This window comes from Panthera tigris, chromosome D2 (assembly GCF_018350195.1).
Source record: "Panthera tigris isolate Pti1 chromosome D2, P.tigris_Pti1_mat1.1, whole genome shotgun sequence".
Lineage (NCBI taxonomy): Eukaryota > Metazoa > Chordata > Mammalia > Carnivora > Felidae > Panthera > Panthera tigris.
In genome coordinates, this window is record NC_056670.1 from 17878062 (window position 1) to 17899271 (window position 21210).

A 21210-nucleotide genomic window follows, 5' to 3' on the forward strand; every position below is an offset into this window, starting at 1 on the left:
CCAGAAGGACTGCCCGGAGGCGCCCCCACATTTCACAACATAAATCCGCCTCCGTCCCATCTAACGCCCTAAACCTCCCATCCTCTACATCAGAGGTCAGTGGTGTGTCAAAACTTCTTACCCAAGTGGCCACTGAAGGCACAGAGCTTTAAAATAACCAATCACAGGCAGCTCCAAAAGCTCAGGAACGTAACGTGCAAGAGAACGTCAGATGCCTAATCCGGAGCCCAGCAGTGTGTCTAGACAGCCAGGCAGCCTAGAGACCACTTTAACCTAGATGCCTGCCTAAAGATTACCATCTAAATGCACAGCAGTTTTACGATGATGGATTGGTGGAAGGGGAGTTCATAATGAAAAACTCTTCGCTAAATACAGCTGGAAGGAACGAAGACGGTTTAAAAACAACTGATAATTCTATCGCTCAGTATGTCTCTCTCTTCTGCCTCAGCATCCTGCATGGTCTCCCTGCACTCCTCGGGAGAGGTGAAGCGGCACCCCGCTGATTAAGGCGCGATGATTTAACAGCATACATACAAATACAGCTGGGGCCCGTTGGGCCGCAACAGCAATGCAGCATTTCTGGAGGAAAGAAATGCTCAGGGATGCACTGCGCTTGGGGGAAAGCCAGACTTGCACCCAGAAACGATAACGGCTCCCTACCTTGACCGCTTCTGCCAGACCACAGCTGTTACAGACCGGAGACAGTGCAAAAAGGGGCAAATGGCTTGAAACTCAAGGCTAGGGCACGCCGCAGGGGGGAAAAGCTCGGGGGAGAGTGGAGGCAGAGGCCAGGATGGGTTCGAATAGTATGACGTGGTTCACCAAGCAGCAGACCCTCCACTGAGTCTGGGCTCACAGCCATTCTCACCACGGTGGCTCCCACCAGTCTGAATTGCATCTCACTGCCCAATGTTTACAGAGCACCAGCAGTGTGTGGGGTGCTGAGCTACCCTGGGGGAACCCAATGACACACACGAATAAATTCCTAAATGCTTACTGACCCGGTGCCTCCTTTGCCCACCGTGCTTCTATTCGCAAGCCTTCTTTTGCTTTTCGTTGCCCAAGCACACCAAATCCAGTCTGGCCTCAGGACCTTTGCACATGATCCTCTCCATGACCGGACGGTCTTCCACCACGTCTTCGTGGCTGGATCCTTCCAGTCATCAGATCCTCCCCAAATGTCCCCTCCTCGGTCCTTTCTGCTGATTACCTGAGCCCCCTTGGAGCTCCATGTGGGGCTATCCAGTACCGGTCTGGTGGGCCTTCAACCTGCAGCCCTCCCAGAATGCAGATTCCCAGATCCTTGGTGGCTTCGTTCCCCAAGGTCAGACACACCACGGCTGCTAGTGCAGTTCTCCAGGAGGGAGAAAGGCAGGAAGGGGAGGAGCTAAGCACACGCCAGGCCTCAAGATGCTCACAGGCTAGTGGGATGCAGGCGATTAGAACTTACACCACACTGCTCAGCGGTGCAAGAGCATCAAGGCTGGCACGCGGCGGGGGACCCAGGGATGACGGAAGGCCGCGTCCTACTATCAGGATCCGGAGACGCACCCCTCCTCCCCCAAGGGCACGCAGCCCAGTGTCTGCGGCTGGCGTTGAAGGGCTTGGGCCAACCCACAGCTCCGGGTCCTCTCCTCCTTTGTCCCTCTGCTCGCACACAGATCAGAGGACAGGACGGAGCGGTAGGGCCCCCTCCCCGGGGAAGGCGCTAAGAGACACCCACGGGGATCTTCAACGCTTCACACACACCCAGGTATGGTTGATCCCAATCATTCCAGAGACACCGAGCACAAACATACTGCCCCCATCGTTACCACGCAGGAGAAACTAAATGCTGAACGTTGTCCGTCTCTTGAACTCTCTGGGCACCACTCCACAGTCCCGACAGCCTTTTTAAAGGAAAGGGCAACGCCTTAAAACAGGGATTCTCTATCTTGATATGTTTCTTCGTGCCAAGTACCGGAGGGCTGCCGACAACCTTTAAAGGTCATCTCTTAGCCCGGCTCCCCCCACCCCCCCCACCCCCCCACCCCCCCCACCCCCCCCACCCCACCCCCCGTTGCCTAATTAACACTTAAATGTGTATGTTCTGTGCAGACGGCTTCCTGACCAGCACGCCAGGCAAAGGCCAGATCGCTAGGCCTTGTCCGCTACTTCTCTGTGTGCAGACCTCCCAGGCCAGGATTGCTCTTCTCACGGCGCGACATTCCCTTCCTGGAGCAAATAAATAGCCCAGACACAGGAGGGAAGGCTCCCAAGCCAGACTCTCCCCCAGCTCTGACGGGGGAGGGATGAACAGAGCTCGCCACAGGGGGTGAGGGAGCACGGTGGATCTCTAAGGAGCACGCTGGATCTCCTAGGGTGGGCCAGCTCCTGAGGCCTTGGGAGGAGGTGACCAGCCTAAACGTCTGGGGGCTGGGAAGGCAGGACGTGAAGCCAGACAGCCACGCAACTGCCGTCGCATCAGCTCGCTCCCCCGGGCCATTAATCCAGTAGGTCTGCTTTGTTCTGGTACCTCTGGGGACCACACTGCACTCTGACCAACTACAGCATCTTCAAAGCATAACCCAAACGTGACACTGCTGGCCTCGCTCGGTGCCACAGCTTCCCCTTAAAAACAGGGACCTCCCCAGGGCCATGCGATTCCATGTGGCCCAAGAAAGGGAGACAGACCGCAAAGGAAGCGGGCTGCACCTGATTTCGTCCCTGGTCCAACGACTCACACCACGACGTCACCATCAGCTAGGGTCTCTTCCTCCGAGCAAGCCCCCTTGTCCATCAGAGAAGCCTGGAGTCAGCCCCAGAAGCATCTGTGGGAAAGGAGAGTGAGCACGCGCAAAAGGCAGGGCGCTGGCTAACCCGTGTCAGTACGGCCGCCATCATCTCGTGAATCTCCAGCCACCCCCAGTTTACAGATGAGGAAACGGAGGCCAGTAAGGGTGACGGCAACACCTGAACCCAGGCTCTTCGAGTGGGCACAACTGAACATCCGGGTTTTTGCATGGAGTGTTCTTCTCGACATCATCGCACGGTTTATCTATTAATCTGCAATCCAGTTGTACGTTGTCTTCATTAGAGGCATCAGAGAAACCACACGAACACCCCGCTAATTGACAGAACTAGTCCTCAGCCCTCACTGGGGGGGCTCTGTCGCGTTGCCACAGATTATTAATTTGTCTCCCGCTTGTCACTCACCTACAGTTTCAAAAGCAAGCCAGAAACTGTACTGATGAAACCAAAAGAACGTTTCCTAATTAAAACCTTGTGGAAAAGTTTCCAAATAACACGCCGCATTCAGATAATAACAGCTCAAGATATTGAAAAAGCCAATTGCCTATTAGAGTTAAAAAAATTAATTACACAGTCACAGAGTTAAAAACCACATCCTGGGGTAGTTTCAAAGACGAGAGCTTACGGGGTAAAACCGGGAAATGAGCTCCCGGGAACCTCACGCTGGAGGAGAGGGCTCCGGCCTGAGCTTCCTGCCTCCGGTCTGCCAGACCCCCCCCCCTCCCCCCGCCATCGACTCAGCGCTCACACCGGGGCCCCTGCCCAGGTCACCCACCACCTCTGGGGCTCGGCTTCCTCACTGAAGAAGGAGCAAAGGCTGCAGGAATCCCTTGTGTCCTTACCCTCCTTCTAAAACGAAGGTCCCAGGCAAGCTCCACGGAGGTGCAGGTACTTTCCGGGAGGGCAGGCCCGTCTGCTTAAACACGGCAGAGGGCGGCTGGCTCCAGTGAGCACAGGAGCCCTGGGCTCGTGAACACCTGCCACGGAGGGCAGCCCCACCCGGCTCGGGCGCCAGCACCTGTCACTCTAACATGAGAGTTTTCCATCGGCACCAGCAGGTGTCAGAGGCACTCGCTACAGAAGTACCAGGCCCCATTCCGCCTCGTTCTTCACTGAACCACCCGAGGAGACCCATAAATGAGGAAACTGAGGAACAGAGGAGTTAAGGGACTCGCCTGGGTTTACACAGCCACCTGGAGAAGCCAGGCCCACGGCTCCCGTGTATGCATCCCCTCAGCCCCGTGCCCCCAGGGCCAGCTGTGCCGTCGGGAGCGCCCCTGCCCAATCGCCCTGGGCTCTGCAAGGCGGTTTCCAAATGCCCCAAGGTGGATTTACCGAGTTGCCCTGGCAACCCCCTGAGACCCGGGCTCCCCACTGGACACCGGCTCTTAGGCGGCCACTGGCCAGAAGTCACGCCGCATCGCGCACGGAGCCCGGGTCATCGAGGACTCCGCTCTGCGGGCAGCTCAGACCCTGAACACACACCGGCCCTCCACAGGCCCCTGTTTCCCTCTGCTGAAACCCACATAAAACCTCAAAGTACTGAGGAGAGCTTTGCTTTCAGAGACCGATGGCGCAGGTGGTAAGGACACCAGCACTTTGCGATGCTTGCGTGAAGCACCAGGCGGATTAGATCATCAGACGCCCCACCTGCCTCTGTGAACCCGTCGGCGAGACCCGGCGGACCACAGCGAGGCTCCTTCTGTGATGCCCGCCCTCAGGCCGGAGCTCAGACCACCTAAGAACCCAGAACACACCCCCTCCCAGCTCACTGCTAGCTCACCCACATCCGCAGCACGCAGTGATAAAGGTCACGGAGACGATCGCCAGCCCCAGCAATCAGCACCTTCCAGGTCTGAAGCTGCAGGCCTGCATTAACGAGACAGAAACCTGCCGTTTGGCACGGCACACTCTTGAGTCAGGGACGGCAGCTCTAAGATCAGGACGGCCACAGCTGACTCTCTCCAAAGCCGTATTTTAAGTAGGTGGGGAGCCATTACAATTCTAGCCCCAACACTGCCACTGCGTGACCTGTGGGGCAAGTTCATAACCTTGGGGCCCGCTGGAAACTGCACGCATGAGTGCAGGAAAACCAGTTCCTGACATTCTTCCGGGCATGCAGAAACGAAAGATAAATGAGCAATGCCTCCAAAGTGCTTCGGGCAGCTCGGTGACAAGGCTGACATAAATTGGAAGTACCAGGAATTATACCTTACAGAAAACATGCGTTATGAGGAGCGCCTGGCCAGCTCAGCGGGAAGAGCATTTGACTCGTGATCTCGGGGTCGTGAGTTCAAGTCCCACGTTGGATGTAGGGATTACGTAAATAAAACTTACAAAGAAACACATGCATTATCATACGTTTGTCACAAATGTCTCATTCACAAATCCAATGTAAAATATGAGGTGTTACCAACGATATCCTGCTGGGGAAGAAAGGAATAATATATATTTATTAAGGGTCTCCCACCCTGGCTTCCCAAATCATCCATAGCTCCTAATGGATTGTTTATGACAGCAAGCAGACCACCCAGGATGAGTGGAAAAGCTACCAGGACTAAACATACACGTTTTCTGCCCACTCGCACCTGTCAAATGAGAAGGATACAGTCAATGTAACACAACATTCAAGTCAAACTCAGGTAGGTGACAGGGTCTCTGGGCCACAAAGAGGCTGGTTAGGTGTAAGCGATCTCACAGAACACCTTGAACTAACAAACACTCTCCCACCAAAACATTCACCAAGGTTAGTAATTTCCTAACAGTTTACACAGATAATTCTTATAGAAGAAATGGTACCAAATATAAGAATATTTTCCTGGTGATACAGGTGACAGTTCAAGATCTTAGGCAACCTCCGAAGCATCCTTTGAAAAGAATCACCACTGGGGGCGCCTGGGTGGCTCAGTCGATTAAGCGGCCGACTTCGGCTCAGGTCATGATCTCGCGGTCTGTGAGTTCGAGCCCCGCGTCGGGCTCTGTGCTGACAGCTCAGAGCCTGGAGCCTGTTTCAGATTCTGTGTCTCCCTCTCTCTGACCCTCCCCCGTTCATGCTCTGTCTCAAAAATAAATAAATGTTAAAAAAAAAAATTTAATCACCACTGGGTATTCCTAAATTACTGAAGACACACAAGGCTGATGTATGTCTTTACTAACGGTGATGCTGATTTATGAGAAATATATATTCGCTCTTCATCCACAGGTCCTGGCTCACGACTCCCCAAACCCTTGAATTGCCTGTTGTCCTCAGTTCCTGAACACCCTTTAGAGCCATAAAGGTGAAATGGGTGTCTCATGAATCTTAACAAGCCCCCTTTAACAACTGGGTTTATGTTAATGAGGTGACTTTGGAGAAGCTCTCAAGATGGGGGCTGGTTGGCAGGGGACCCAACCGTGTGATCAGAGGGCTGGAACTTTCAGTCCCACCTCCCCAATTTCTTGGGGGGGGGGGGTGGAGAGCAAAACATGGAATCGATCACCCATGGCCAATGATTTGGTCAGTTATGCCTATGTAATAAAACCTCCACAAAAACCCAAAAGGAGGGGGTTTGGAGAGCTTCTAGGAGAACCAGAATGCTTCTGTGTGCCACCACACCAGGCCTCAAACTCTATGAGGACAGAAGCTTCTTTGTTTGGGACTTTGCCCTATGTATTTCTTAATCTGGCTATTCATTCATATCCTTTGATATCCTTTGTAATAAATCAGTAAGCTAGTCAGTAAACAGGTTCCCTGAGTTTTTGAACCGTTCTAGCAAACTAACTTTTTACCCAAGAAAAGGGCCTTGGGAACCTCTAATTTTTAGCCAGCCCGTCAGAAGCACAGGGAACTGTCTGGGCTCGTGATTGGCCGCAGAAGTGGAGGACGATCTTGTAGGACTGAGCCCTTAACCCGTGGAAGCGGGCACCGTCTCCAGGCAGACACTGTTAGAATTGGATTGAACTTGTAAGGCGCTCAGCTGGTGTAGAAGCATTGTTTGCTAGAAACCTCCCTACAACAGACATGTTGGAAACTGGGACCAGAAACCTTTCACTGACTCTATCCCTAAGCCTTCAAGTTGCTTTTTGAAAAATTTTGGTTTTCAGGGGCGCCTGGGTGGCTCAATCAGTTAAGCATCCGACTCTTGATTGCGGCCCAGGTCATGATTTGCATCCACAAATACTCTAGTTTGTACCTACAAAAGATAAGGATTTTCAAAAAACAACCCCAAGACCATTACTGCCACTAAGAAAATTAATGATGATGCTTAACATTTCAACTGCTATCCAATCCCTCTTCTTCTTTCTTTCTTTCTTTCTTTCTTTCTTTCTTTCTTTCTTTCTTTCTTTTCTTTCTCAGGTCTTTCTCTAGTTGGCTTGTTCAGTGATTCTGAGCTCCATGAAGGAAGACAGAGTGCCTTGCTCACCCCTGCAGATCCCAGCATTCAGCAGGGTTAACTTGTAGATAGAAAACGCTCCAAAGTGTTTCGGAAAGGGTTCATGCTCATCACTGCTCACCTCTCAAAAATAAAAGCCAAGAAGTACTTCTGCTTCCATGGATCCTGGGGATTGGGAGTGAACAGATACAGATGTACACGTTCCAATGGGGGCTACCAGTTCCCTTTATCAAGCACAGAAGGTGCGGAGCCGAGTTCTCATAAAGGGGAGTGATCTCACACGTGAGAAAAAGAAGACCGTAACTCATCAATTCTAAGATGCACTATTTTTCACAGCTTAACATGAAATTGGGACGCATCCCACAATGAATGAGCCTGATGACGCTGCGGGCCAGGAAAAGGGCCACAATGCACCTGTCATCACAGCACCTGCTCAAACATACAACACACCAGTGGCAAAGTCCACATGATGCACGTCAAGTGGCCTGGAAGAAAACCCCAGAAACAACAGTAAAGCACTCGTAATCCTTAGAAACCAAACCAAGTAGGATAGAAATGAACAGGGAATTGGGGAATTAGGGAAAATTCCCAAATGAGTTAAAATCTGGCTAACTCTACATAACTGCCATGCTATGTTAAGAGCCCAGAACCAAGAGCTTTTAGAGCTTTCATTGATTTTTTTTTTTTTTTTTTAATGCTGCATCACCAAAGGTCTTGGCAGTGCAGATGACTTTGAGGAAAACAGACACAAATATCTCAGAGTCAAAAAGTAGACACTGAGAAAGTTTTAGGAACACCTTACCCAATATATTTCATGTGTATTTTCCTTTTTATCTATGCACAAGCGTGATGTATGGAAAAATCAATGTCTAATTAAGTCCAAAAGAGCTCTTTAAATAAGTAGAAAATAAAAACGTTAACTGATAAAGAAACCACTGTGTCACAGTTCAATGAACAGTGGCTTTTTTTTTTCTTGCCCAGTGCTACATAAAATAATGGTTTTATGGATAATGGCATCTTAGACTTGATAAAAAGAGGTATATTCCAGATGAAGGGGAAAATCGGTGATTATCAAAAGTGAGCAGTGCCTGGGTGGCTCAGTCGGTTGGTTGAGCGTCCGACTTCGGCTTAGGGTCATGATCTCATGGTTCGCGGGTTCGAGCCCCGCATCGGGCTCGCTGGTGTCAGCACGCGGCCCGCCCCCCTCTCTCCCTGCCCCTCCCCCTCGTGCTCTCTCTCTCTCAAAAATAACAAATAAGCATTAAAAAGAAGTGAGCAGCAAGAAAAACAAGTGGGTGGGTTCTCAGCACAAGGGAACAGGGAAGGGCCAGAAGGGGGCACGGGGCGGTGAAAAGAGGGTAAGCCTTGTGAAGGTTACAGAGCAAAAGCTCAAAATCTAGGTGGAGGGGAGAGCCCTTGAGGCGGGAAGCGCCAAGACAATGAGCGTTGAAGGCATCCCACGCAGGGCCAGCCAGCTCACCATCCAGGACAGGCCCGTGCATCCCCCACGCCCCCCACGCAAGAGTCACCTCCTGATAACACGGTACCTAGTTTATGGGCATCTCCCAAATGCAGACCTCTAATTTACATCAGCTCCTCCAGCTGTCCCTGTGATTCAGCTGAGACAGGCAGACCCTGCCACTCACGTGTGTCTGCCTTCTAGAGCAGCACCCTTCCACGAAGAAGGCCCCGGGGCAGAGCTAAAGAAACCTCCACAACTGCTCCAAAGTCTGAAGGTCTTTAAAAGGACCTTTCGTTTGCCGCCACGCAAATGCTCCAGTTGTTTTTTCCGGAAACACGCCGGGGGCACTGCGCAGAACCCCATGACGTATCTAATGACTCCAAGTAAGTGCCCACAGTTTCCCTGAAAAGCAGCTGGGTAATCCCACATGAGAACCGGGAGGATGTGCAATTTCCCACCGTTCCCCTCCCTACCACGGCTGTGGGCAGTGAAGTCACATGTCCATTTTATTTTCCACAAATACTATAGACCACGGAGCCTCAGTGTGACCCACTTTGCCAAGAACCACCTCTCCAAAGCCCGGGTGCCAGGCCAGCTTCTGCCCTCTGGTTTCCTACAGACTGGTTTTCCTGCAGGAATCAACAACCCCCATCACCCAGAGCAGCTCACAGAGATGACGTCACAGTGGGAATCCCGTGCCGCAGCAGGTGCACGGGGACCCGCGAGGATTCCTCATTAAATGAGAATACGCCTGGAAAGCGCTCCGCCAACGTGCAATGTCATTTAACAGTGTACTCAACAATGGACCATGGACGCCGACCGGGTCCAACTTAGCATTTCGCACAGATCGGCTCAGAAATCAAGCAACGGGATCGTTCCACAAGCACGTTCTACCGAGTCGATGCACGTATTAACCTCCAGGAGCCTAGAGCGGTCTCAAGCCCGAAGCGGGAGACGGGGGCGCGGGAGTATGCACACCGTGGTCACTACGGTGGGTACGCGCATCACCCGAGACAGCCCTGCGACAAGAAGACCCAAGATTTCCACGTCACAGAGGAAATTCCACCAGTGACAGAACAAAGGCGACAACCTTCGGGAAAGAAAACTAGCTCTCTTGTTTAGCAAAAGCAAGTGAGAAGACAGACCACCAGAAGACAGGACACAGCTGGAACCAGGGGCTGTGTGCAAAGCCAAGGCAGCCACAAAGATTCACCTGCTTCCGCAGTCTGGGCTCAAACCTGCTCAAACCTCACTTCCCCGTTGAGCCTAAGGGACCACCGAGGCACCACAACAACCCCACCCAGCTCCTAATCCCCTGAAGCTGCTTTTTTCTCCCTTGGCACTTAGCACCTTTCTCCACCCAATACCATTTACTAACCTCTCCTGTTTCTGTCTGGCTCCCCCCACCCCCAGAATGAAAGTTCCATGAGAACGGGGATTCTGTCTGTTACATTCACCGCCGTATTCCCAAGTACCCAAACAGTGCCTGTCACGTAGTAGGTGCTGACGAAATACTCACTGAAAGAAGGAATGGAAGGGAGTAGAACCTGTTTTCATTTCTGCTCCTGCGGGAAGGGCAGCTGACGACTATGGTCTTCAGGACCGGCTGATGACCGACGGATGAGAACACGTAAAATGTAATCACATAGCGCAAAAAGGTGAAAATGAAGAAAAGAGCCAAACGGACCTGATACCACCATCGAAGCATTATGTGTGTGCTCCAAAATGCCTTCCGGGAATGTTCTGACAGGGCGCAGCAGGGCGAGGGCGCTGCCACAAGGCACGGAAGGGGCACGGACAGACCAGGTACCAAGAGGGAGCCACATCCCACACCGCGGGCAGGCAGAAACCCTCCAGGCCTCGAGCTGTAGGCAAACCCCACCGCCTCCGGAGGCCCGGGGATTCCTCCCATCAGACAACGCTGGGTCGGCCATCCGCCAGCTCTGCAACGTTGGGAAAGTTACTCACCCTCTCTGTACTTCAGTCTTCATCGGAAAAATGAGAGGAATAAAAGGGCTGCTACGAGGAGTCACCGAGTCGACATCGATAAAGCATCAGGCCTGGGCCTGGCACACAGCGGGTGTGCACCCAGGGGTCCACCCTGACCGCACAAAGAGGCCATCCTGTTCGGCAGGGGTCTAACCATAAAGGTCGCACGGGGAAAAAAAAAAAAAAATCAAAGTTTACACAGACACTGCAGCGGTCCTTAATCAGGGGCGATCCTGTCCCCCAGGCGGTACCTGGCAGGGCCCGAAGACATTGCTGGTTGTCACACACGAGGCGGAAGCCAGGGAAGCCACTAAACGTCCAACAACGCACAGGGCAGCCCCGCACAACAAAGATGAACTGGCTCCAAATGTCCTCCCGGCCAAGACTAAGCAACTTCTGATCCGGAGTGACCGCTGCCCCAAGGGGACCCTTGACCCTGACAATACACGTGTCCTGATGTGGGCTCTGGAAATACAGTAACCCTGTCCCGGCCACGCTGACCATACCTCCTCCCAGAGTCACTGGGCAGGAAAGTGCCCACCCTGGCAGGACCGGGCGGCCCGCACCCAGGGCCTGAGGGACTCGGGGGAGGGCAGAGGCAGGTGGCACGTCCCCAGGCGGCCACCCCTGAGCCGCTCGCTGCTTCCCGACAGCCAGCTCCCGTAAGGCGTGGCACCCAGGGCCCGTAATCCCCAAAGCCCAGGAAAGCTGCTTCCATGTAAGCCCAGGAGTGAAGAGCCCTGTGTGGGGCCTTTTTGGCTTTTCCAAATCCAGCCTTCTGGATGAATCACTGACTTCTCCATTCCAACACGCGAAGAAACCCAACCCGTATAAGATGACACGTTCCCCGGGCCCATTATACTGGACATGACAGAATGCAGAAACATCGAGGCAGAGTGAGGGCAGGGGACCGATGGGGAGGAGGAAGGGCTCCAGCAGGGAAGGCCTGGTTAGCTCGAGTCCGGTTTTTCATCTAGAAATGGGCACATGGTCAAAAAGGAGAAAGGCAGGGGAGGCTCTCCTGACCGGACAGGTAAACCAGACGGGCATTCACCTGGCGTTGATCCTGAAGGTCAGGCACATGGCCAAAGGCTAGAGAAGCCCCACACCGGCTAAGAGACAGGGTCAAGTTCCACTCTGAGGACCTGAGTGTCCACCGGAGTGCTCCCTCCAACCCATTCGATCTAATTCTCAAAGGAGGAGAGGCCCTCGCCAGGCCCAGCCTCTCCTGAAACCCCACTCAGGAGGGTTTGCTTGTGGAAGAACCAGAAGTCCTCCCGAAAACGCTTCACCAACAAGGCAGTCTGGAGGCAAGGATCTGAGACAGGAGGAGTGAACACGGATCCCCAGCAGCAACAGAGAATCAAACACTCCCGCCTCAAGGGGAAAGGTGACCTTTCGGGTCAGGGGGGTGACACCAGGCCAACACTTCCTTGGCTCTGAGTGGCACACCGACGGGGGTGGCACCCCACATGTGTAAGTCCCACAGCGACGTGGACACAGAAGCGGGGTCCAAAAGGCCCCTGCAGTGGCAGGTTTTCAGTTCTCTGGTTGCTGAACACGGAGAAGGGATCCCAAGGGAGGACCAGGGCGGCCAGCGTCTCGGGGGCATTCGGGGTCTTGAGGGTGGCATTTATTTCACAAGCAGAACGGAAGCATCCCCCTATTTTAATCTGTGTGGCATTGCTGTGCAGGTGCATTTCCACTTGGACATCCACCCAGCTCGTGCATCGCAGCATCGCCCAGGCAAACCTTCTAGAACAGGATTCACAAGGAGCACAGCGGAAGAACTAAAACAGGGGAGCGGATCTGGCCGGGTTTGGCAATTTTGTCATCCCAAGAATTCGGCTGGGCCGGCTAGGAGACTTCATAGGTTTGGTCTGGTTTCGTTATTTCCCCAGGAATACCCTACCTCCTTCCCCGGGATCTCAGCCAGCATCTCAAAGTCAGCTCCTGCCTTTGCCTGTGTCTCTGCCCCAGGCAGCCTCACCGGCACCACCACCCCCCCCTCCTCTCCCTCTTCCCCCTTCTCCTCCCCCTCCTCCTCCCCCCTCCTCCTTCCACTAAGCCAACCGTCTCTGGATTTGCTAGAAGGTAGGCAGCACAGCATTGCCTGCTTTGAAGTCGACCTCTTCCCAAACGTGACTTCCAGCTCTGGCAGAAACAAGATACTATGTGTCCACATAGCTACCTACACGAATATAAATATATAAATATCCCTGGCCAGTCATTTCCCCCGACCACCTCTCCATTTACCTCTCCCCCTCTCCATTTACCTCTCCCCCGGTTCCAAACAGGAAACCCACCATTCACCAGGAGGTGGGGTAGAGGGATTTACCGAGGGCCTGAAGCCCACGCCCAGCCTTTACCAGCCAGGTCTCCCCACCCCTACCTCGAGGTCTGACAGCGTGAGCCAGCCGACCCCTGCAGACAGCAGCGTCTTGCTGGTTTCTGCTAGAGGGTTAAGGCAAGCGCCCGTTACTTCTGCACGGCTTATCAGCCACAACCTGCTTCCCTCATGTTCGAGCACCCAGAGCCAGCCACAACATAGCTCCGGAACAGGGACCCTGGACTTGCCTTGGAGACAAGTTGGTATCACGGTGCCATGTGTCGGATTCTCTGGCTGTAGCCTTCTCCCCCCACCACTGCCCTGCCTACCCTCGGCTTCACACTCCCATCTCAAACAGAATTTCCTTCGACTCTACCCTGCTCATAGGGGTGGCTAGGTGTCTTCTGTGTACCCTCCTTGGCCTCCACCCACAGACAGGCTCACAGACCCCCATCTAACACATGGCAGCCTCACGTTCAACCTCACACCACTCACACTGGAGGAAATACCAGCCATCTCCCCTCCTGCCGGGGGATGCAAGGCCGAGGAGGGCCGCCCGGATCCCAGTGGGGACCCCCGCTCTGACACCACAGCTGGGCACGAGACAGCTGGCACATCCTGACCCCTTCCCAGGAAGGCGGTCCTTAATGTCACTCTTTGATACGAGCCCAAATGAACCAAACCAATCAATCTTGGAGGAACGGGTGAAGGATGAAAGCACAAAACAAAAGCATCAATGGTTTTCCAGAGGACAAGAAGACACTTGAGATTCCTGGTTCACTGTATTTTCAAGGAGTCATTTGGGGGGCGCCTGGGTGGCTCAGTCGGTTAAGCGGCCGACTTCGGCTCAGGTCATGATCTCGCGGTCCGTGAGTTCGAGCCCCGCGTCGGGCTCCGTGCTGACCGCTCAGAGCCTGGAGCCTGTTTCAGATTCTGTGTCTCCCTCTCTCTGACCCTCCCCCGTTCATGCTCTGTCTCTCTCTCAAAAATAAATAAACGTTAAAAAAAAAAAAAAGATTTTTTTTTCAAGGAGTCATTTGGGGTTTTTACTTTTTCTTTATTCCCCCTACCACCCCAAAACCATTCATCTGGTGTCTATTCTTTCTTAACACCTTACTAATGGCATCTAGCGCTCTGCCACGAGGTGGAAATGGTTATCCCCGCTGTAAAGATGAGAAACGGAGGGTCGGAGAGGTTCAGTTAAATTAGTAGAGGTCACTAAGCAGAAGCGGGTAGAGAGCTAGGGTCGCTCAGTGCCCATAAATGGACTCATTGCCATGCCTCTTCTTGTGAACGTCCACTGCCCAGCTCAAAACGCATTACTGTCTCCCTGTGATCAACCAAATTAAGAACCAGCCAGTCAGCCTGGCACACGAGGCCCTCTAGAGCCTAGTCCCAAAGTCCAGTTTCACACCTTACTGTTGCCCTACGACGTGTACCACACTCCCCCACCACTCCCCCCATCCCCCACATGCCTCCTACAGGACCACTCCCGAAGCCCCTCAAGGAAGGGTGGTGGAAAGCGAACGGGCTGCCCGGGCCCGGGGTCCGTCCTTCAGCTAACACCTTCCCTTCCCTCCCGAGGACGTGAGCAGCGCAGACCAGGGGTCTCAGGTTGACGCACTTTTTTTTTTTTTTAATGTTTATTTATTTTTGAGAGACAGAGTATGAGCAGGGGAGGGGCAGAGAGAGGGGGAGACACAGAATCCGAAGCAGGCTCCAGGCTCTGAGTCGTCAGCACAGAGCCCGACGCGGGGCTCGAACTCGCAAACCGAAAGATCACGACCGGAGCTGAAGTCGGACGCTTAACCTACTGAGCTCCCCAGGTGCCCCTCGGGTTGACACAGCTGTCAACTTTACATCCCACATCCCGGGGAAACCCTTCCCTTTCCGTCCTCCACCGCCACCCTTAACCCTTAGGCAAGTGCGCTTCAACAGATATCCCTTCTTCTCTCCTTACAGCCTCACCCACGGCCAACCTGCCAAGGCCTGGGGGAGACTTAACGTGATTAAAATTGTAAAGCATTTAAGATGCTCAAAGGAGAGACATCCTTGAAGTGCAAATTATTAATTCAGGGGGACAGAGCCAACTATGGGAGGGGTACATAAATGTAAAGGAAATACTTTTAAACAATATTACATGTAAACCGATTGACCTCACATCTGACGCCTCAGCACTGAGTCCCGAACGGTGTGGCAATGCCCACGATGCTTCTGAGCACCTGCTCCTCCCGTTCGCCTTATTAGATCTGCAATCCGAGGTGCGGCGGCTTTCTGGGTTTTGCCAAATGGGAGAGTGATGGTCCTGGGATGAGTTATTTAACAGGCAGGGCACACAGTGACAAGCCCGGGCGGGGGTGCTGAAGCAGCAGAAATACCAGGCAGGCTCCCATCAGACAATCCCCCGAAGTCTAATACTGAAGCCTGGTACCCCGTGAAAAACATCAGGGCCGAGAGACACAGGCTAAGCATTGACTTGCATACTATGAAACAAGAGAAGAAACATTAATTCCACTTGCACCTAAAACACTATAGCTAGTATTTAAATTCTGCCTTTCGTCCCACATTATCTTTTTTATGTCCATACTTTACAAGCTAAAAAAAAAAAAAAAAAAAAAAAATACATATTTCCTTTTATCATAAGGATGAACTAAATCTGAAGAGAGGCTTTTTAGTCTTTAAATCCCTGGAAACAGTTCAGGAGGAAGGAAGAGTACACAGTTTTATACTCTAGATTAGGAAATTCAAGACGGCGGGGTTTTCTATTCAGGTCCTCCAGAATGGTCTCAGGGCTTCGACTTTCATACCAGGGTCCACAACACTAAGTTAATGAGTCTTTTACTGCGATTTCAAAAGCTATTGCATTTACACACCTCTTCCTCAACTGACAAATCACTAAACCATTCTAAGGGCCGGGATTAAATTTTATGGTTCGTTGACAGAAAGAATAGAATCCCAAATCACCAATCCATGTATAATTGTTCATTTCCCACACATTTTTTCCTACCTGATCTCTTATCTCCCACTAGGTCACAAAGAGTTCTTAGATTTTTTTTTTTTTTTTTTAATTAAGGATACCACTTCAGAGGCCAACACAGGAGACCCCCTCAAAACCCTGCAGCTGAAGCCCACAGGGGAGAAGTCAGCTTCTCTGGATGCTAAGGCCACACCGTTGCTGTTTCTAATCACACGTTTCTCATGAAAGCGGCAAACCAAGGAAAAGAGCTCTACCAGTGTGGCTTATTTGTTTGTTTTTCTTTTGCATGAAAGGCAGAAGGCTCTGCCAGGTCCCACCAGCACACCAAGCCATGCAGCCCTGCCAAGGCCCGGTTTACTGCACAGCAAAAGTTTTGAAAATAATTCCAGGTTAATGCGAGCACAGTTTTCAAAGGGCCACACTGCTCCTGCTGCCCGCCGGGCTCTTTACCATCCAAGAACAAACAAAAGCCTTCAGGTACATATACAGCACTTCCCTGCATTACAAAAAGAACGGGGCTAAGGGCACACTGTTAGCTCAGAACTCAGCTAGGCCATTTCAGCACACGGAACGACTTCATTTCTGCTCCCTCCAGACAAAGCAACTCCACACGATTCCCCAAGATTAAAACAAGATACCTATCTCTATCTAATACCTTCAGGTGAGAATGAATGAATGAGTTGAAACAAACAAACAAACGAGGGAAACCTCTGAAGCAGCCAAACCCCATCACGGACTTTACAGGTCTGACTGTATGGCTAAAAAAAGTCCGTTCATAGACACTCGGTCCCGTTTGGCTTGTTCCAGAATACCATTCCCTGCTTCCTGCCCAACCGGCGGTCCACCTCCATGAACTCAGAATTTCCTGGGTTTGCGGTGACACCAAACATCACAGCGATGAGGGTTCCAGGATTGTGGAAAAGATAACGCTGCTTTCAAAGCCTATTAGCCACCGAACACCACAAGCCAGCCGGCAGCAGGTCCACGGCCAAAGCCCTCCTCTCCCAGCACGGCCGCAGGACCGCACCGTCGGGGCTCCTCCGGCCGCTCGATTTCCTCCCGGATACGCCCGGCTGTCCAGACTGGCTTACGCGGTCCCCACGGCCTAACCGCCCGACCCTTGGGAGCCTGCTCAGAGCGCCCACAGAAAAGGGACCATCCCCGCGTAACGGCGAGCGGGGCTGGGGAAGACAAGCGCAGGCGGCCACGTCCGGGCCGCGCCGGGGGCCGAGAGGGGAAGGTCGGGGGAGGGTGGGGGCGGAGATGTCCGTGGCCGGCCTCACTCGGGGCGCAGAGGCGCGCTGGCCCTCCGCTGACAACCGCCCAGGGAGTCTCTTTTACCCGGCACGGGGCCGGCTGCGCCCCCCGCCCCCAGAGATAAAAGGCAGAGAAAGGGGCAGAGACCCCCGACATGCACCCCCCCCCAACACTCCCCGCCACGGGGTGACAAGGGGGAAACGGGTGAGGATTTGCAGCGGCTCGTATCAAACGCAAGGGAAGAAACTTGGACTCCTCTCTCCCGTACATGACACTTTGGAAAGGCAGCCGCCTCTCCCTCCTCTCCTCCCCACCCCCTTTTGTGTGTCCCACACCCCCACCGCTTAAACTTCCCACCGCAGGGGTTGGGGCTCCCGGCGGCCGGACAGGACTCAACTTCAATTACGTGTGGCAGACGGAGGGGGCCGGGCGGAGGGGCGGGGGGGGGGGCGACGAGAAAGGCGTCCGGGGCCCCAGTCCTGCGGGGCCGCGCCGGGTCGCCCTCGCCCGAGTCGGACCAGCGCAGAGGGGCTGGGTGCGCCCCCTGCCCTGGGGACTCGGCCGGGAGGCCCGCGGCGGGGAGCGGGGACCCGAGAGGAGATCGGGACGGAGGAGAGCGGGAAGGGAGGGAGCCCCCCTCGTTGCCCCGCGGCCACGTCCGAACAGGGGGGTCCGCGGCCGGGCGGGGGGCGCGTCGGCGCGGGAGGGGCCGGCGGGGGAAGGGGAGTCGGGGGCTTGGGGGGGGGGGGGAGCCGGGCCCGGGCAGGGCGCCCCACTCACCTTCCTGCCGGCGCCGCCGCCCGCGCCCGCGGCCAGCGCGGAGCCGCCCCCCGAGTACATGTAGTAGGCGATGCCCAGCACCCACAGGAAGGCGAAGCAGAGCAGCATCCGCGAGCGCCGCCGCATTCTCCCCTCTCGGCCGCCGGCCGCGGCCGCCGCTGCTCGCGAGTGCTGCCTGGGGCCGGCGCGGGCGGGGAGCGGGCCGGGGGAGGAGCGGAGGAAGGGGAAGGGCGCGGCGGCGGCTCCTCCTCCGGCGCGGGCTGCTGCTCGGCGGCGGCGAAGGCGGCGCGCGCTCGGCGCCCGAGCTCCGCCCCGGGCCGGGAGCGCGGCGCGGCGCCCGAGCAGGAAGCGGCGGCCTCGGAGGCGGCGAGCGGGTCAGGGAGCAAAGGGCGACCAATCGGCGGCGGCTGCGGGGGCCGGGGCGCGGGCCGGAGGAGGGGATTACCGCGTCTCCATGGCTGCAGCACGCGGGGCTCCGCCGGGAGGGCCTCCGCGGGGCCGGCCTCGGCGCCGCCCCCGCTCGGGCCGCCGCCCCGCCTCCTCTGCGTCCTCCCCGCCGCTGCCCTCTCCGCCCCCCGTGAGTGACAGGTGGCTGCCCGGGACCGGGCGGAGCGCGCGCACACGTGCGCACACACACGTGCACACGCCCCGGGGACGCCGTCGGTCACGGCTGCCTGGCGCCGCCCCGCCGAGGCTGTCATCTCCTCGGTCCTGGGTCTTTGGGACCGCCTCAGACCCTCAACGGGCTCGCTCTTACCACTGGCCGGCCCACCTGAGTTTTTTTGCTGCAAACCCGCCTCCTGGCCCCGACTTAGCTGCTGCTCGCTGCAGTTTTCTTACTAATTTTACAGCAAAACATCCCCGATCCCCAGGTGTCAATTTTATGTATCCATTTAGTCAGAGGTGGGCGGGGGGGGGGGGGGGGGGGGGGGTGGGAGGGACTAGCGGTCGAATGAGAGAGGTCAAGGGAACATTTTTCCGAGGGTGCACAGCACTTGAATAACAGGATTATTTTGTTTTATATTGTTTTTAATAACCATGAAAGAGGAAGAAGGGAAGCAATATATATATTTTTAAATCTTTTCCTTTCCGTTTGCTGCTTTCTTAAAAGAAGAAAGGAGAGTTACGACATAAGCATCTTAGGAAAACACTTCTGTCTTGTGACAGAATCGCTGTCACCTTGAGGATGCCCTTGCAACACGCGAACTTTCCCGTGCTCCTAGGAAAGAAAGAAATGTTACTTGGCACTCGATACTTCAAAAGTGATATCGGGGGCTTCCGGGTCTGGAGGATAATGGCAACTGCCTGAGTCTGAATCCCTACTCACATCTTCCGCAAATACAAACACCAACAAACAAGCCTTCAGCGCGACTAGGCGAGGGAATGCCGTGATCTGAACTTCTAATTGCTTCTTAAGTAGAAGAAAGAAAAGACATCAAATTCCGGCACAGCTCCCTCCACTGTTGCCAAGGACTTAAGTGAAGTCCAGGCTTAAATCCTCTACAAAGAGAAAGTCCAACACCAAGCACTAAAAACTGAACACAGGTCGGGTACTTAACAGGGAAGAGGCTTGAAAGAGAATGGGACAGGAGGTGGCCGCCTTGAAGAAGCCTTGCTTCTGGGAAAAGTCAAATAAATAAAGAAAGGGTAATGCCCTTTGGAGGCCTGGCAGTAAAGGGAAAGAAGGAAGTAAAAAGGGCAAATTAAAGACCCTGCGGAAATAAAAGACAGCCAGGCCCTCCCCCGCCACTGTTATCTATTAAAAACTGCACTTCACTGTACAGATAGAAGAGAACATTCCTGAACTAGGAACCCTGTGTCAAAATTCCTAGTAACAGAATAACATCAAATCGACTGCATACCCAGCCACCTCAAAAAGACAGCAAAACATTATTTGCATTTCCTATGATGAAAAAATGAATCCTAACGTTTTCAGCTGATGAAAATACACACACACACACACACACACACACACACACACACACACGAAACCATGAAGCAGGAGAAATTGTAACACCACACATCAAACTACCAAATTGAGCAAAGTATTGTGTATTTGGACACACGTGTGTGCACATATGCCTACATATCTACAACTACAATCCGAAATTCGAAAACTAAGAACAGACTAGACAAAAATGAGGAAGAAACGCAGCAAAAGTTGACCAAATGCAGGAATGAAATTGAAAATAAGACAAAACTGTCCGAGAAACAAAGAAAAATTACAAAATGTCCGAGGGAGAATAGAGTCAAATAAAAATATGTAAAAGGACCCTGAGGAATGGCAAGAAAATAATCAAGAAGTTGAAAATGAGATAAAGAAGTAAAAAGTGTTCAGAGATAAGTGGTTGAAATGAAAGACAGTAAAGAAGAACCAAAATACATATAACCGGAGCCCTCAAAGTAGAAACACAGTGAAACTGAGTGAATATTAAAACTGTAATCCCAGATGTCATGTTCAACATGATAACTCTATTATGAAAGATACATGGTAACATGTATGATATATTTGAAGGTTATTAAGAGAGTAGGTCCTAAGAGTTCTCATTACAAGGAAAAAACATTTTTGTCTTTTTTGTATCCATATCTCATTTGGATACATATGACGGATATTAACTAAGCTTTAAAGTGGTAATCATTTCACAGTATAAGTTAGTCAAATCATTATTCTGTGCCATTGATACAGTGCTTATGCAGTATGCCAATTATAAAATTAAAAATGGGGGAAAGCTATAATCCCAGGAAAGAATTCGGAAATAAAAGAAAATTTGAATTACATATCAAAAGTAACTTCCGTGTACCTTGGAAAACTGTTCTGGAATAATCAGCTCCAAACGTATCTTAGTCAAATGATTAGATTTTAAAGGCAACAAGATCAAATTACTCGTAGAGTAATACAACGCAAGGCAACAGGGAAGCAGCATTTACAAGAAACTCAACGCAAGGAAATACCAGCCAAGGACTTTTGTGTCCAGCTCCAGACAGACAGATCGGAACTGGGTGCAAAATATCAGAGACCGTTATATGCCTTTCCTGGAGAATGAGCTTCCCCCAACCAAGAGAAAACTGAGGAAACAGCAAAATGACTGACGGAGAGCATTTATATATTTAATTGAGAATAGTATGTACATATTATACTTTCTGATTAAGTAAGACAGGTGCCACTAAAGCAACTGAAGGAGAAGGGGGAGAGAAAAGGGAAAACAGAATCCTATCGTTGTCTATTAAATAGGTAATAGATAAAAGTCACATA

At 52.9% G+C, this 21210-nt stretch overlaps 1 protein-coding gene across 2 annotated transcripts in view; it reads right to left on the minus strand.

Moving 5' to 3' along the window:
* GALNT2 (polypeptide N-acetylgalactosaminyltransferase 2) overlaps positions 1-18145 on the minus strand; it is a 190248-nt gene extending 172103 nt beyond the window's left edge. For both annotated transcript variants that reach the window (XM_042960401.1, XM_042960400.1), the window contains exon 1: positions 17958-18145. In XM_042960401.1, the coding sequence (XP_042816335.1) occupies positions 17958-18083 (126 nt within the window). In that variant the 5' untranslated portion in view covers positions 18084-18145. The remainder of the gene's footprint in view (positions 1-17957) is intronic.
* Between the last annotated feature and the right edge of the window lie 3065 nt (positions 18146-21210).